Consider the following 17,266-nt stretch of genomic DNA (forward strand, 5'->3'; position numbering starts at 1 on the left):
TCCAAATAAATATAATTTATTTTATTTTTTTTCGTTATTTCCTCGTTCTCATTGCTGTGGGCTGGCCCGTCTGGTCTTGTAGATGCCGTAGGTGAACAGAGCCGCGAGTGCAATGCCGACGTCCAGGAATACCACAAAGAAAGACAGGCCGACTGCTTTCGCTGTAAGAAAACACATGCGTGAAGATGATTTACCTAAAGATTAATAATTTATCGGATTTCAAAACAGTGCAAGAAAAAAAAGAACAATGCAGCACATCTGCTATGCGACAATGAATGACGTGGGCAGAGGATCTCTGGACTACATCAAATGCATTCTGCTCGTGGTTCCGATGCATTGTACGCAGCCATGTGTGCTGGCCGACCAGTCAAACTTTTGTCTTGTCCTATAGGAGGCTTATAAGTTACGATGTAGTAAAGGGAAAAAATATGTTGCTCGACACCACAACGATTGGGTTGAGATTGAATGAACATAACACTACGTTGTGCGTCACACTTAATTTTCTGTCCCTTTTGACATCCCTTCCCGCTTCTGTCACGTGACTTCCTGGTCACACGGAACTTTCGTATTGCCACTTCGGATCAGTAGAACGACTTTCACACCTCTTTGTCGACGACTTCCGATTGTACTGTACACACAATTAGTACGTGTAGTGGAGCATACGTACCAACGCGTATGCGCCTCCAGAAGACAACGAAAAGCCCGCGCTTTGCTTGCGCGAGAGTTTGTGCCGCCTTTGCCAGACTGGCCGTACGCCCACTTTCCGTTGCGACCTCGTTGCGACTTCTCGGCTCGAATAAACGTCATCACATTTGGTGGAGGCTGCTGAGATCCCCAAGAAGACCTGGAGCTCAGCTCTCGCAAGTTGCCTGAAAGACTACCGCGAAACATGACTGACGCAGTCGCCAACTAGCCCGTCCCAGCCCAGCCAGCACCATCGGCTGCCCCGTCTACCTGCCCCGGCGCTACTCGCCAGCGGGACCCACCAATCTTCAGTGGAAGTGGTGAGCAAGACGTCGAAGACTGGCTGTCCTTGTACGAACGCGTAAGCGTCAGCAACAAGTGGGACGACGACTCTAAACTCGCTTACGTTATCTTTTACTTGGCAGACGTAGCTAAGCTTTGGTTTACCAACCGCGAAACCGCCATCGCCAACTGGTCCTCCTTTAAGACCGTCGTAACAGAAGCGTTCGGCCGACCAGAGGTCCGCAAGCTCCGCGCTGACCAGTGTCTGCGCCACAGAGCCCAGCAGCCTGGCGAAACGTTTACGAGTTACATTGAGGATGTGCTCGACCTCGGCAGGCGTGTTAACCCATCTATGCCCGAAGAAGAGAAAATTCGGCAGATTCTCAAGGGTATTGAGGATGGCGCATTCCAGATGTTGCTAGCGAAAAGCCCGACCTCGGTGGCAATCCTCGTAAGCCTGTGCCAGAGCTTCGATGAATTACGCCGTCAGCGTTCCATCGCCCGACAGAGTGTCTCACCACCAGATTCGATCTCGGCTGTCGCACTCGCAAATGTCAACGTTCGCCAAGAAAGTCTGTCCAACCAGATCAAAGACTTCATCAGGGAGGAAGTCGTCCGACAGCTCTCCCTGCTGCCGCATAGCGACGCGCCCACCGCAAGTCTGCCTTCGACACTGCAGCAGGCCATACGCACTGAAATTTGCGATGTCCTACCTACAGTGCAGGCCCCTTACGCATGCACTTCAGCAGCATCTAATCTCTCAGCTGTCAGCTACGCACCACCTGCACCATCTTCACCTCTCAGCTACGCAGCTGTGGTTGCGCGACCCCCACCGCGTCCAGTATCCTTATCAGCTCCACCTCCTCCGGCAGCGCCTCTGGTTTACAGGCCCTCACTTCGCTTTTTCCGTCCATCTAATGAGTGGCGCACCCATGACAACCGTCCTATCTGCTTCGCGTGTGGCATCGCTGGCCACATTGCACGCTACTGCCGCCGCCGTCCCACACCTGCGTACGCCTCCTTTGGAACTCCTACCTATGCGTCGCAGCAGGCCACCACGTCTGCATACGAACAGAGGCACTCTGACTCGGATCGTCGCCCATCGACTTCTCGTTTCCCATCTCCTCGTTGCCGATCGCCATCTCCTATGCGTCGTAGACCACCTCCTGAGGAGGCAAACTAATCAGTGCAGTTCCAGAGGCAAGAACTGCAACTTCTGCGCAATTATCAAGGCCTCCATTTTCGCCGCGAAATGTTGTTGATGTCAATGTTGAGGGAGTCGCCACACAAGCGTTAATTGATACTGGGGCCGCCGTTTCTGTGATGAACGCAAAATTTTGTCGCAAACTGAAGAAAGTGACCACATCTCTCTGTGGCATCGTGCTGTCCACGGCTAGCGCGCAACGCATTCAGCCCTCGTCTTTGTGTACGGCGCGCGTCATCATCCAAGACGTTTTGTACATCGTCCAATTTTTTGTACTACCATCTTGCTCTCATGACCTCATCCTGGGTTGGGATTTCTTATCAGGTCATGAAGCTATCATCGATTGTTGCCGTGCGGAAGTGTCCCTAGTGCCAAGTTGTGAATTTCCACCACCCGACCATTCACCACTGCTCTGCAAACTCATCGCTGACGACGACATCACCTTGCCTTCGGAAGCTTCAGTCCCTATTAGCCTTTCTTGTGTGGCGCAACCTGACGCCACGGTGGTGTTTACGTCATCCCCTGTTTTTACTGAACGCAAGGGCATCGTGCTCCCATTTGCCGTTCTTACGATTGCGTCTGGTTTAACCATAATGCTGATTACCAACCACTGCAACTACCCCATTGGCTTGCTTCATGGTGAAACGTTAGGATATGTGCAACCTGTCGACCATATCAATGATATTATTCTTCCCGACGAAACGCCATGTCAGATTGCCGCAATAACTCAGGCGTCTGAGCCATCAAGCTCACCAGCATTCGACAATGCTATTGACGCAGACCTTCCCCCCTCGCATCGCAGCCAACTTGTTGCTCTCCTTAACAAGTTTCGCTCTTCTTTCGACTTTCAGAAACCTGCTTTGGGCCGCACCATGACTGTCACTCATACTATTGGCACCGGCTCACATGGCTCTGCGACAGCGTCCTTACCGCGTTTCTGCCGAAGAGCGCCGCGTCATTACGGAGCAAGTAGATGACATGCTTAAACGTGGAGTCATACAGCCTTCTCAAAGCGCTTGGTCGTCACCCGTGGTTCTGGTAAAAAAAAAAAGATGGCACCGTTCGATTTTGTGTGGACTATCGCCGCTTAAACAAGATTACAAAGAAAGACGTCTACCCGCTACCAGGAATAGACGATGCTCTTGACTGTTTACAAGGCGCCGAGTACTTCACATCCTTAGATCTGCGTTCTGGGTATTGGCAGGTGCCAATGGCTGAATGTGATCGCCCTAAAACAGCCTTTGTAACACCGGATGGCCTGTATGAGTTCAAAGTCATGCCATTTGGGCTCTGAAACGCACCTGCGACGTTTGAACGCATGATAGATACCATATTGCGGGCCCACAAGTGGAAAACTTGCTTGTGTTACCTAGATGACATCGTAGTCTTTTCAGCTGATTTTCCGACACATCTTCGTCGTCTCCACGAGATTCTGACGTGTCTAGCTTCTGCAGGCCTACAACTTAACACCAAGAAGTGCCACTTCGCAGCCCGAAAACTAACCATCTTGGGACACGTCATCACAAGTGACGGTGTTCTTCCGGACCCCGATAAGCTTCGAGCTGTCGCTGACTTCCCAATGCCCACATCACTGAAAGCCCTAAGAAGTTTCGTTGGTCTTTGCTCTTACTTTCGTCGCTTCGTGCGCAACTTTGCGTCCATCATTGCACCTCTGACTAGTCTGCTTTCCAACAGCAAAGGTATATCTGCATGGTAACCTGCATGTGACGACGCATTTCACCAGCTGCGCCGCCTGCTGACCTCGCCACCTATTCTTCGCCACTACGACCCCACTGCTGCTACAGAAGTTCACACTCATGCAAGCGGCGTTGGTCCTGGCGCAGTTTTAGCACAATGGAAAGGCACCCAAACCGAATACGTAGTCGCTTATGCAAGTCGCGCTCTTAAGAAGGCTGAATTGAATTACTCCGTGACAGCGAAGGAGTGTTTGGCCATAATCTGGGCGCTTACGAAGTTTCGCCCGTACCTTTACGGCCGTCCTTTCGACGTGGTCACAGACCACCACGCTCTATGTTGGCTGGCCTCTTTGAGAGACCCGTCCGGACGTCTGGGCCGTTGGGCACTTCGATTGCACGAATACGACATCCGTGTCGTATATCGTTCCGGTCGCAAGCATGCGGACGCCGATGCACTTTCCCGATCGCCATTAACACCAGATGTGGTTTCTCTGTCACCCCCTTTTACCACCTTGTCACCACTCGACAGCACTGACATGCTTTCAGAGCAGCGTAAAGACCCACACCTTGCCTTGTTAGTCGACTACCTTACCGATCCGTCTTCTGCCCCTTCCACGAGAGCGCTGCTCCGGCAAGCAGCCCACTTTGCCTTACGTGACAACATTCTGTACCGCCGCACCTACACGCCTGGTGGTCGGAAGTGGCTCCTTGCTGTCCCAACTCATATGCGCTCTGAGATCTGCATGAATTTCCATGCAGATCCCCAAAGTGCTCACGCAGGAGTCCTGAAAACCTACGAAAGGCTGCGCCAACGCTATTACTGGCGAGGAATGTATCGTTTTGTGCAGAAATACGTTCAGTCTTGCACCACTTGCCAACAGAACACAACACCTCCGCGGCACCTTACTGGCATGTTACAGCCGCTCCCGTGCCCGGCTCGCCCATTCGACCGCGTGGGTATAGACCTCTATGGCCCCCTCCCATATAGTAGCTCTGGAAACCGGTGGATTATTGTCGGAGTCGATCATCTGACACGCTACGCTGAGACTGGAGCTCTACCAGCAGCGACCGCCCACGAAGTTGCACTCTTCATTCTCCGCAGCTTCATTCTACGCCATGGTGCTCCGCGGGAATTACTCAGTGATAGGGGTCGAGTGTTCCTGTCGGAGGTCATCCAAGCTATCCTCGCTGAATGCAACATTATCCACCGTAAATCTACCGCATACCATCCACAGACAAATGGTCTTACTGAGCGGTTCAACCGCACACTTGGCGACATGCTGAGGATGTACACCTCCTCCGACCAAACTAACTGGGATGCTGTATTGCCCTTTGTTACCTTCGCTTATAACACCGCGACGCAAGCGACTACCGGTTTTTCCCCGTTCTTTCTATTGTACGGCCGCGAACCTTTCCACCCACTCGACACTATACTACCGTACCGCCCTGATGCATCTGAGTGCTCCCCGCTTTCGGAAGTCACCAGATACGCTGAAGACTGCCGTCAGTTGGCTCGGTCTCGGACGAGTGAGGCTCAAAGTCTACAAAAGACTCGACACGACGACGCTCACCGCATAGCTCCTACATTTCATGCTGGCTCCCTTGTGTGGCTTTGGGTGCCCCCGCACGTTCCTGGCCTGTCTTCTAAACTTCTGGCCCGGTACCATGGTCCGTACCGTGTCATTGACGCGACCTCCCCGGTGAATTACATCATCGAGCCGTTAACACAATCACCAGATTTGCGCCGTCGAGGACGCGAGACCGTACACGTCGACCGTCTCAAGCCCTGCTACGACCCCCTCATTGTGCCTACTGCCTGAGTCGCCAGGATGGCTACCCTTCACCCCGGGGGTATTGTAGTGGAGCATACGTACCAACGCGTATGCGCCTTCGGAAGACAACGAAAAGCCCGTGCTCTGCTTGCGCGAGAGTTTGTGCCGCCTTTGCCAGACTGGCCGTACGCCCACTTTCCGTTGCGACCTCGTTGCGACTTCTCGGCTCGAATAAACGTCATCACATACGTAACACTTTAGATTTACGTCACTTCCGTTTAGACTCTAGCATTGGAATACTTCTTTACTGCTTCTTAGCGGTGTTACAGCTGGTGTAAGAGCAGGAAGAGAAAATGCAAAAAAGGACAAGACAGCTAGGGGCGTGAGCCAGTATGTATATTGACTAATTAAATAATTAGTGTGAAATGTTCGTCAAAACTCACCGTTGCTGTGAAATGCCTGAGGCGCTCTTGCTACCAGGTCGTTATCTGCAGAAAAACGGAGCACGGTAATTAGTTAACAAAGGAGGCACGTTGATTTTGACAGACATACTACAACTATCTTGTTCATTTCTTGAAACGCGTACATTAAGCGAATTTGACTCTTAGATGTCACGCATGCACAAAGATTATAACTCACCGTTGTATTTGCCTCGAGGTTTTCAATAATTTTAATGTTCAGATATTACAGACACTTTGATGAAATGAACACATAGATAAACTGATACAATTGGGGTGGCGAAAATCCGTCTCTTCACGAACATCTTGTAATAACTGCGCACAACCATTAAAATAGTGAGCATTTAGTGGAACAAACAGGCATGCTAAACAAAGATGCCTAATGAGTTTTTCTTGCGAATTTAGAAACAACCGATAAGAGAATACCAGATTAATTTTGACGGCATGGCATTCTTGCAGTGCTCGTCAATCTAAATACGCTGTCGTTTTTTTTGCAGCCTGCCCTCACCGAAATGAGGTCGCGCTGTAGCAGAGAATATAGATATTCCGTGACCACGTGCACTGGCAACGCAACACCTTAGCCGTTAGGATTATGCCACGGCGTGCGCCGTGTAGTATTCACTCACATTGTCCCGTCTACGTGTACGAGTTGCAGATGGGCGACATGACGGTGCCGTCGGTTCCCTTGTCGCCGTCGAAGAGGAGGCAGTCGCTCTTGCCAAGTTCGTTCTTGCCCGAGCAGTGGTCGAACCTTTCATAGCGGAAAGTGGCCTCCCAACACTGTCGCGCACACTCGGCCTCCGACACCTTCTTGATTGTCGTGCGTGGCGTGCCCAGCAGACCGACCCTCCGCTCCTTGCAGTAGTCGCTGATGTGCTTACCTGCGAACGACGCCGTTGGAGCAGAACACGCTCGCCATACAACGCGTTCAGTGGTTCACTCGTAAACCACGCTCTGCTTCACAGAGAGAGAGGGAGAGGTAAATTATGACAAAGACGCTGAGTGGTCGGCTTGAATCAGTTTTCTGACCCGCTACTCTGAGTTTTGAAAGGGAGGGGTATGATAAAGAAAGGAGAGGGAAGGTGTTGATGATGATGGGGGAATGTGGAGATGGAAAGAAAATCGCGCGATGCCCGAAAACTGTTCATTGTGACTCAGGAGTATACGCTCTGTTGGGCCACTCTGCGCATCAATACTTCGCGTTGTTTCTGCCATTCTCGTATTTTTAGCTTTGCAAGTGTGGCAGTTTGGGCTAGTTGGTATGACATGATGATAGTTACAGCGCGAGAACAGAACGACGACCTACTTGTCTCGTTTTCGTCGTTCTGTTCTCGCGCTATAACTATCGTTTAGCCTTACGCCACGTTTTTCAAGTATTTGAAGTGAACAAACGGTAAAAGGCAGGCTAGTTGGTACGTGTCGTTTAAGAAACAAAACAAAACAAAAAAGCGCATAAACAGGACGCATAGAGCGAAAGAAGCATGCACCCGTCCATGTGCGCATGATCCTTTCTATTTTTCCCGTATATGCGTTGTTTCTTCATTCCTTAAACTGTTTAGTCTCCCCTATACTTTTGTCTCACGCAATAACTTGTTCAGAGCTTCCCGAATATTGTGACGAGATGAAGATTCTGTGGCAAGCAGGTGTTCTGTCCCACACAAAAGACACGCGTATACTTGAAAATGCAATGAACATACCTTTCATGTTTCGCAAACGCAAGCGTTCTGCATATAGACTACAATGAAACATGTAATATCGCAGTAGTATAGAGTGGTACAATAAACATTGCCAATGGGGGTCAGAACATGTGATTATCAGGTCGACTTCGTGGTTCCAAGCCGGCCACCTATTACAAAAAGGGCACACGTTACTGCGCCTATTCTCTTAAGACGACGTAGTAATGGGCGCATATCAATTTCGAAATCACTTTTCGTGCATAATTGCTCGTTGTTTAAAGCATGATATCCATATCACAAAATGCAGCCGTGTGCAAAAGTTTTTCTGACAGAGGCTAAGGGGTTGAAGTGCGCGCACTAGGGGCAGGATATCACTACCGCGTTCTACTCTTAAAGGCGAAGCTTAGGAATTCCCCCCCCCCCCCCCAATATATATAGACAAATTCCACCTGACTTACGTCATGCAAAATGCGGTGGTACTGTCTTTGTAGACAAAAGACGCTATGCCTACCGCAGTTTCTGCTGCGTTTTCAATGGTGCATGTGGTGTTCTCAGTCACGCAACGAGAAAAAAAAAACAAGAAAAAAAACGGCATGCGGACGAGATGCGTCGTGGTTGGATGTGAGTCACGTCTCACAACTTAGTTTTGTTTGTTGGCGCACATCACAGCCCTCGGTGTTTATGGCGGAAGTTAATTACGTGCGGACGTCGCTATAATTTTACCCATAATGTCGACATCGGCCTACGTGTGTTTTACCAACACGGAATGGGTCTATTGGTTAGCCTTGAAATTCTACTCACGCGTGAAGTGACTGCACTTCTCGGCGCTGCTTCGGTCGAGGTCATTGGCGTTGTCGACCTGCAGCATGCTCCTGTCCTGGAGGCGGCAGGACAGTCCCCCCTTGCGCGGGGTTGCGCAGAAGTCAAACGCCTTGCACGTGAACTCTTTCTCGTTCATGCATGAGGCGGCCCACTCCGAGGCGAGGCTCGTGCCCACGTACTTGGTCGCCGCGGACGAGTAGCATATGTCCGGCAGCTCTTCGGAGTTCATCTCGTACGACTCTGTGAGAGACACCGAAGACGAATCATTGTGTGAGGTGGGGATCATCGGTGATTCCGGAAGATGAAACGCTGCTAAACAAGCACTAGTAGTGGAAAGAAACACAACATGTGAGCGCCAACTGTCAGCTGTAGTTCCATAGAAAAAAACAAGACAAAACAAGAATGCTTGTACATATAAAAGCAAACCACATCAATATCACGTTGCTAGGTCGACTGGTGGGATAGTTAGTATAGTTTGATATTATTTAAAACAGTGTAAATGACAGGACAGCGTTCTTAGTGTGAACGTCTTGTTCTGTCGTTTGCGCTTCCTTAAACATAGCATCTGCCATCATATATAACGTACTCTATCACGACATGAAGGTAATCCGTTCAAGCGCTGCTGACGTGCAACTTACTGCAAGTGTTGATTGATTGATATGTGGGGTTTAACGTCCCAAAACCACCATATGATTATGACGGACGCCGTAGTATCGAGGGCTCCGCAAATTTCGACCACCTGGGGGTTCTTTAACGTGCATCTGAACCTGAGCACACGGACCTACAGCGTTTTCACCTCTATCGAAAATGCAGCTGTTGCAGCCGGAATTCGATCCCGCGACCTGTGGGTGAGCAGCCGAGTACCTTAGCCACTAGACCACCGCGGCGGGGCTACTGCAGCGTGTCCTGCGGCGCAATACAAAACGCTTCGAGGATCTCCTCTAATCTATTGCCACATCGGGACAAGAGTGTTGTCTGAGTAAGAATTGGACGGCAGTGCTACAACTGCATGGGCTGTGGTTGCGGGAAAACGAGCGACGTAAGCTTTAAAGACGAGGAGAGCGTAGAGTAAATGATAAACAAACGGGTGTTAGGGGTCTGAACTAGAAGAAAATAGACATTGACGGGAAACTAGGCGTGTCGGAAAGTTTACCACTGGTCACTGATAGTAACTGTGAATTCCAAGAGAAGGCAAGCGCGCGAGGGGGAGGAGAAGTCAGGTGGGCAGGTGATATCAAGTATGCAAGTAAAAACGTGGAGCAGCAAGCTCAGGACCGGGTTGATTGGTGGAACATGGGAGAGACATTTTCCCTGCAGTGGGCGTAGTCAGGCTGATGATGATGATGATGATCTCATGAATGTTGATTAGTCCGAAGCATGTTTTTGCGCTAGGGCCACTCACTCGTGTACATGGTGCAGTCCGCCTGGAACTCGGTCTCTTCGAATTCTGGCTTTCGGGCCTCCGTGGCGATGACGCACTGCTTGCCGACCAGGCAGCTCGAGAAGGTGAAGCAGTCCTCGCGGTCGCGACAGACGTTGGCGCAGTCCTGCAACTCGAACGAGCCCACGTATCCACCGTAGGGCTTGTCCGTCTTGAGCGCCGTCAGCACCAGTTTCTCTTTGAGACCTTCGGGTGCGTTGAAGCTGTCTGCAGGGGGAAAATTAAACTAAATATGAAGTTTAGCCTTAATGGCTACGGACGGAGTTGTCAACGAACGGAGTTGTCAGACTTGCTTAGCAATGACCATCACGTAATAGGAAGTAGCAAGTGCTTGAGTTCACTTCTGCATTCGTGACCAAAGATGTGGGTATAAAAATGGGAGACAAGTGGTTTGATCTTCTACTTCAACTTTTTCTGTTTTTTGTTACCGCTTACGCACTGCAATTCCCAGTTGTTTGCTAAGTGAACACGTGTAACGTCATTACAAACTAGTTCACTCTTAGAAAAAGCAATCACTCTTAGAAAAAGAAAAAAAAAATTGCTTTAACTCTTCTTTGACAGCCTTGACTTGTTCGTATATGACTCCAGGAGACAGAGGAGTTCTCTTTGGGGGTTAATGGTACTCTCTGGAGTGTCATGTTACCCAAAATAGTGCTAACGTGGGTTCTTAAAGAGAGCAACACAGCGACACACGAGGCGAGCCATATGGCCCACATAAAAGCGTAACACGAACTCTTTGTTTTTTTGTATTAAAGTGCAGGGAGCACGATTTCGCCAATCGAAGCTTCGCAAGTAAACCTTCTTTGACACCGCTTTTTTTTACCGCTTTTTTTTCTCGTTGGCTTGCCTCCGAAACCTAGCAAATCACAGTGATTCGCACAACAGCGTCGGTTATACGTACGGGAGGAGATACCAACGCACACTAAAGTGGCCAGCCTCCGTCTCGTGAAACGAAACATTCAAGAGATGAAATTGTAGAAGTGAGAACTGTTAGGATAGTTGGCGTGACGTTTCTAGGATGAAGAACAGCGAAACTGCCAGTGAATAACATGTTAAAGAAGATGACACAGGATTGACAGAAGGCACGCTTTCCTGGCAGTCCTGTGTCGTGAAATACTTTAAAAATAAATTACGAGAAGAAATAAAAAAAATGATGGTTTGTTCATTAGGGCGAAGCGATGAACGCAATAAAGAAGTAAGGCTTGCCGCTAACACTTATGGATCCGATTTCGCCTAACTCTACAAAACGCTAAATCACACGTGCCACCTGTGTGACGCAGATGGCTGGCTCGTTTCATCTCTTCTTTAGACGCGTTCGTACAACGTCAATTGCATTGGGTGATGTTATCGATTGTGAATACATAAGAAAGATGACGGTGAAAAAAAGCCACCGAGTGTATCCACGTAATTGCCATCGCATTAGAACAACAGTTCGTGCACTTACTGCGTTGGTGTAGGTGTCTCAAGTCGGGGTTCGACTCTCCGATCATGTTACGCAGCCCTCCCGTGGAGTACTCTATAGTTTCAGCGACGAGTGTGCCAACCTGCGAAGAGAAAATTAAAGCACATCATGTTCAAATTCAGATTGTCGGTTATCATTTTTATCAAGTCGCAGCCCGAAGGGCAAGATAAAGCTAAAAAAAAGAGAGAACGAAGAATGAACATCATATATAATCCAAACGTCTGCTGGACACTAAAACCAGACTTGATGGCTGGTGTTGCTTGCATGCAAAAAGAAAGTATGTTCATGGGAGGAACGACAGAAAGACGAACTCTGAGACCACATAGTTATGAAACAGGGTGTCCCGTTGGAAAACCATTTTACCACCCCACTGTTTATACTTAGGTTCAAGTGTAGGGTCGGCAACCTTTTGAGGCGGAGGGATAATTTTGCGTGAAGCCGACGCAGTAGGGGCCGTGCGAAAAATCGGGAGAGGGAGGGGAGATGAGGGGGGAGCTGCAGGCACAAAGAATAAATTAGTTGAAGTTACAATAATGTACATAATCTGAATTAAAACACCTTTGTTTTCTGCTCCATGTCACGAGGTTGCAATTCACTAACATACAGGTTGAAGTGGAAACCTTATATTTGAGGTCAGAACTGCCATGTCATCAAAAAATTGACACTGGAAAGGGAGGGGGTAAAACCACCTAAAAACATTTTCACTCTAGTGGATCCCGTCCCTCCTCACAGAAAACGCTTCGAACGAAAAACTCTGGCACATCTCGCCTCGTCGTCCCAGGTGCCCCTCGCCACTGGCCATGTCCCTTTCATTTCACAAAAGTCGCGTGGCTGGGTGGCGGAATTTGCCACGATAGGTCGGCGAACTCTCCCATTAGTCGACTGACTCGGCCTTACTCAGACTCATATCGAGCCGTGAGTGTGATGGAGTCCGGGTAAGTAGCATTTTGGTGAGTATAAGTCCGAGCGAGTCCAGTAGAAGTCAGTTTCTGTGAGTGCGAGTTCAACTGAGTTTGGCCCAGGGAAAATTTTGATGAGATTGAGTCCAAGTGAGTCCAGATCACAAGATATATTACTTGAGTGAGTTCGAGGAAGTTCCACGTTTTTTTCTACGGCTTACGGTTCTATCTGCTCAACTTCGGCTTTACTGTCAGCCTTACCTGAATTCCCGTTTATACTCACGGCTACTATAGCACGCATTCTAAAAGCAGTGCCGTTCGTACACCGTTTCGATATTTATTGATCAATGGCGTTGCAAGAACTTCCCCGGATGATTTATTTATCCAGAGCTTCTCCGGAAGAGCTGGCCCACAGCCAGCTGTTATGGGGAATTTCTTGATAAATAAATCTGATGTAGTGATATCTTCGAAGAAAAAACAACCTAACTGATTTGCTAACACTTACAGCTCGTGTTCGAAGGTACTATTTTGAAATACGCCACGAAGAGCACCGATTACATGTGATATTTGGTTTAAAGAACATGGACGACAAAGCTAATTGCAGGAAAATGGACTCGCGAGTCGTTCCACTCGGACTTACTCAAATCAAGCCATTAGTATGAGTCTCATTTAGTCCGGCTGAATTATACTATGGCGAGTTCGAGTTCGAGAGAGTCTGCCTTAAGACAATTTCTGTGAGTGCGAGTGCCAGTGAGTCCTGCTGGGGAAATATTGGTGATTCTGAGTCCGAGTGAACCCTAAGTACGAAATACATTTCGTGAGGGAGTTTGAGTATAGCTCCGCTAGTTTTACCGGCCTCTGTTTCCCATCAATCACTTTGTCTCGGGATGCGTCCCTTTGTCTCTGGAAATTCGGCGCTAGATTTGTTATCAGCACGGACAGGCTATAGGACAGACGCGTGTTGTTCGCTGGGAGAAAGAATAGCGGAAATGAAAGGTGTGCCAACGCGCCACGGAAGCACGAATCGGCGCCACGAAAATGACTGCCATGAAACGAGCTGCAGCCGCAGCCGCTGGTTTCCGTCGAGACTGCATGGTTGACGCGCCACAGATACCCCAAGTAAATGTTGGAGGAGGCTCTGTGCATCGGGCAGTCGAGCAACAAGTGATGCATGTCCTCCTCATTGTGGCCGTACAAACTTGTCGTACGGCTCACACGCTGAATTATGAATGAAACAGATGCTTTGTGTGCGCAGTTGCATGCTGCCACTCATTTTAAGGAGGGGATGCAGGGGGCAGTTGCTGGAAGTGAAGCCGGAAAGGATAAGGGGGAGACCCTGACTTTTTTATTTTTTTATTTTATTCAAGTGCAAGAAAAATACACTTCGGAAAGAGATTTAGTAGTTGCTACTATCATGAGAACCCCATCACTCCATAAATACTGATACTCTGCGATCACAGAGGTTCCACTCGTTCAATTAGTTTTCTGATCGCAATAAATTGGAGGAATTAAGACAAATACGGGCTACCTCACATCAACCATAAGCACATTTCGCCGCGCTAAGCTTTTGTCAGGTGTTGGGTCGAGAGGCCGGTGCGAACACGGGTTGGAGGCACTCGAAAGACGGAGGATCCGCCTCTGTTTGTACAGGAGGTTCGACTGAACTTACCACTATTACTGTGTTGAGGTGCTTCACGACAATCTTGAACTCGCTTTTTCGTAGTGCATCTGCCAGGTACGAGATGGCGTCTCGGGTGAGGACAACGTTCCTTCTTTTTGAACGTTCTGTCTCTGAATACACACAAAAAAAAACAACAGGAACGATCTCTGTATACTATAGGCAATATTCGACCCGTTCGAATATTCTAACGGATACCACAGGATTCCGATCTAATTCGACACGAAATTAAATTATTTTATTTTAATTTACAAGTCTTCGAAACTATTTTATTTTAATTTACAAGTCTTCGAAATGAACCATTGATTGATTGATATGTAGGGTTTAATGTTTCAAAACGACCATTTGGTTATGAGAGACGCCGTAGTGGAGGGCTCCGGGAATTTCGACCACCTGGGGTTCTTTAACGTGCACCCAAATCAGAGCACACGGATCGGAACGAACGAATTGACGTATATTTGACTGCAAGTTGGCTCCTGAAAGTGGTTTCAATGCAGCCTGAAAACGTTATGCTGTGGAACCACCCAACCAAACAAACTCTGCACTGCCACAAAGCCACACGTCAAGGTTAAATGTGCGTATTGCTTTACCCTCGAATAGTTATTTCGTAAGTTTACAAGCGTGTTATGTGGGATTATATGAGCTAAGAATAGTAAGTCTTAATAAGTAACGTATTTTACTGCTTAAAACTCCAACACTTCGGTGACTCAAACCATGCTACTATTCAAAGTTGCTTCCACTTTACTTCGAAACAAAACAAGTGACATTCACGCATTTCCAGCCTCAATTCCTAAAGATATTGCGCAATTCAATTGGACGGTTACAAAAAAGCTTCTTTCTTTATAGTGATAGATACTGTATAGTATCAAAACTATTGCATTCCAAATTCTACGACCAAATAACAATTCACCTCGCATTCGCTTCAAACATCAAACTTACTATTCGTCCATCCCTATGCTACCATGGACCTACTTGAATATAACGTAACAACGCGAGTCATGTTCTGCACACGCCCCGTAAATGTATGTCAGCCCCTATTCACCAAGACTATGATACTTCAAATTAACGAAGCCAATGCTTAACTACCACGAGACGTGACTTGGTGATTGCTCTCGCTGATCTTACGTCACGATTCCCAAGAAAGCAATCGCTTGAGTACCATAGGGTGCCTTCTAAGACGTGCCGAAAAGGAACGTTGATTAAGGTCAACCACAGGAGCTGCGATACTCACTCACGTAAGTGCTGCAGTCTCCCGAGTTCACGAGCACGCCTGACGAGTTGACACTCGCTTTCGTCGTTGTCGCACAGACTGAACTACAGTAGGATACGGCGCTGAAAGCCAGAGTAGAAACAACATAAGAGGCTCGAAAAAAAAGGGAGTCGGGCAGCATCAATTCAGTTGAAGATATCTGAGCTTTTACGTGGCAAAGCAGCGTTGCAAACCTGTATCACGCCATGACACCTGGTTTTATCTTTCCAATATGCCAACCACCTCTTATGTAATACCTCAAACGTGGTCTTTAAGGTGATGAAATGAAGTAAATTATGATAATGAGTCGCGCCGTAGTGTAGGGCACGGGATATTGCGACCGCCTCGTGCTTTTTTAACGTGCACTTATGCATCACAAAGTACACGTGCTTCCAGCACTTTGCGACCATCGAAATACAATCACCCCGGCCGGGATTGAACCCGTGACTTTCGGGCCATCTGAGTCCCGTGACATATGCACCAGCAACGCGGACAGCAACCATTCAGGTTGTTCTCTGTGCGTACAAAGAAAAAAACCTCAACTTGCTCACTCTAGCGAGTTATGACGAAGACCACCTCGCTGTTAAAACAAGATATACAATTATTAGTTACCATTATTCAGTGTTAAACAACGCTTACGTTAATTTAGACAACACTGGCTATCAGTGAACGAGCTTTCGCTGACACGATCAGGCATTCGATATCGTTTAGCCCAATGTTATTTTTTATCCGGAGCTAACCAGCACTGCTATAGCATAATAGAAGACCACTGTACCACCCAATCGTGAATTGCGGGGGAGATAGGTACATTCGTTGAGACATGCTGTCGTGGGTGAAAATTGCTGAGGCAGCCATTATGAATGCCCGGGATCCTTTACACGAAACCGAGAAGAATGCGCATTTTCTCCCCATTTTTTTATTCTCTAAAGAAAGTGGTACTGAAGGAATGGTCATGATTGGTAAAAACCTATATACTGAATGTCCTGCAGTACGGAATGTCCTATCTTGGGCTGTGTTCCCCTACGTCCGAACGTCCAGGTTATGCTTAGTCGCCGCTTCGCGGGCCTGCTGGACGGCTCAGATTTGATCAGAGGGTTGGGAGCTCAGCAGGTCATCGTCCCACTTAGTCGAGACTGCATGGGAGCGTATGTAATTCCCTCGAATTCCCTGAACGTGTGCTTGAGTGTAGCAGGTTCTATATAGCGGATACTTCGGAGGTGCTGTCGTAGTAGATCTCCAAACCCGCTAGCGTGTGGTCGATTCCTATGAACACGCTCATTCTTTGTATAAGTGTACGATGTCTTAAAATGTGTTTTTCAAGTACTCCTCTTTCTTTTTTACACACTTGAAGATATTTCGAAGTGCATATACTTGCAGCCCTACTCACGCACTTCGCGCAGATTTGTTCTGGGGTGGTTTACTTACAGATGGGAAAGTGTTAAACATGAGCGCCCGCCTCCTCACCTGCAGTCCTTGTAGTCCTTGGAAGAGCACGCCTTGAGACAGTTGTCACGCGTGATGGCTCCCTCCGTCGATTCGGGCTCCATGATTTTCATTTTCGGTATCTCTGCGTAGTCGCCTGCGCGATGGAGAATTACCGAGCATTTGTAGCTCACTCCGTCCTTGCTAAAGCGTTATGCCGAGCCGGGGTGCTGTTCTGCACTCTGTGAAATATTGTCATATTGTCAAACTTTGCGATGGCCGCATTTAAATTGAATAACAAAAGACGTAGCGGTTCTCTGTGCCAATTATGTTTGACCAATGGCAGAATTACGCAATGTACAAAATAAAGCCCATGGTTAAGAGGGAAGTTTCGAGTGAGGCTTCAAGAAAGAACTGCTGAATTTAAAAATGAATTCATCTGTAAGCTTGCTTATGCGTCGTCGGGTGTTTAGAGACTTGTCACCCTTGTTCTGACATGCCATGTAGCATGCACAACAAG

General features: G+C 48.2%; 1 protein-coding gene across 1 annotated transcript in view; it reads right to left on the minus strand.

Moving 5' to 3' along the window:
• The window catches only part of LOC142776406 (uncharacterized), a 25,784-nt gene continuing 8,518 nt past the window's right edge, over positions 1–17,266 (minus strand). Inside the window, exons 4-12 of the mRNA XM_075880026.1 lie at positions 16,789–16,903; positions 15,307–15,407; positions 14,067–14,188; positions 11,481–11,580; positions 9,998–10,243; positions 8,575–8,835; positions 6,724–6,978; positions 6,083–6,127; positions 1–161 (exon numbers count right to left, since the gene is read on the minus strand). Coding sequence (XP_075736141.1) covers positions 6,734–6,978; positions 8,575–8,835; positions 9,998–10,243; positions 11,481–11,580; positions 14,067–14,188; positions 15,307–15,407; positions 16,789–16,903 — 1,190 coding nt within the window. The 3' untranslated portion in view covers positions 1–161; positions 6,083–6,127; positions 6,724–6,733. The remainder of the gene's footprint in view (positions 162–6,082; positions 6,128–6,723; positions 6,979–8,574; positions 8,836–9,997; positions 10,244–11,480; positions 11,581–14,066; positions 14,189–15,306; positions 15,408–16,788; positions 16,904–17,266) is intronic.

Source organism: Rhipicephalus microplus, chromosome X (assembly GCF_043290135.1).
Source record: "Rhipicephalus microplus isolate Deutch F79 chromosome X, USDA_Rmic, whole genome shotgun sequence".
In the NCBI taxonomy this organism is placed as follows: domain Eukaryota; kingdom Metazoa; phylum Arthropoda; class Arachnida; order Ixodida; family Ixodidae; genus Rhipicephalus; species Rhipicephalus microplus.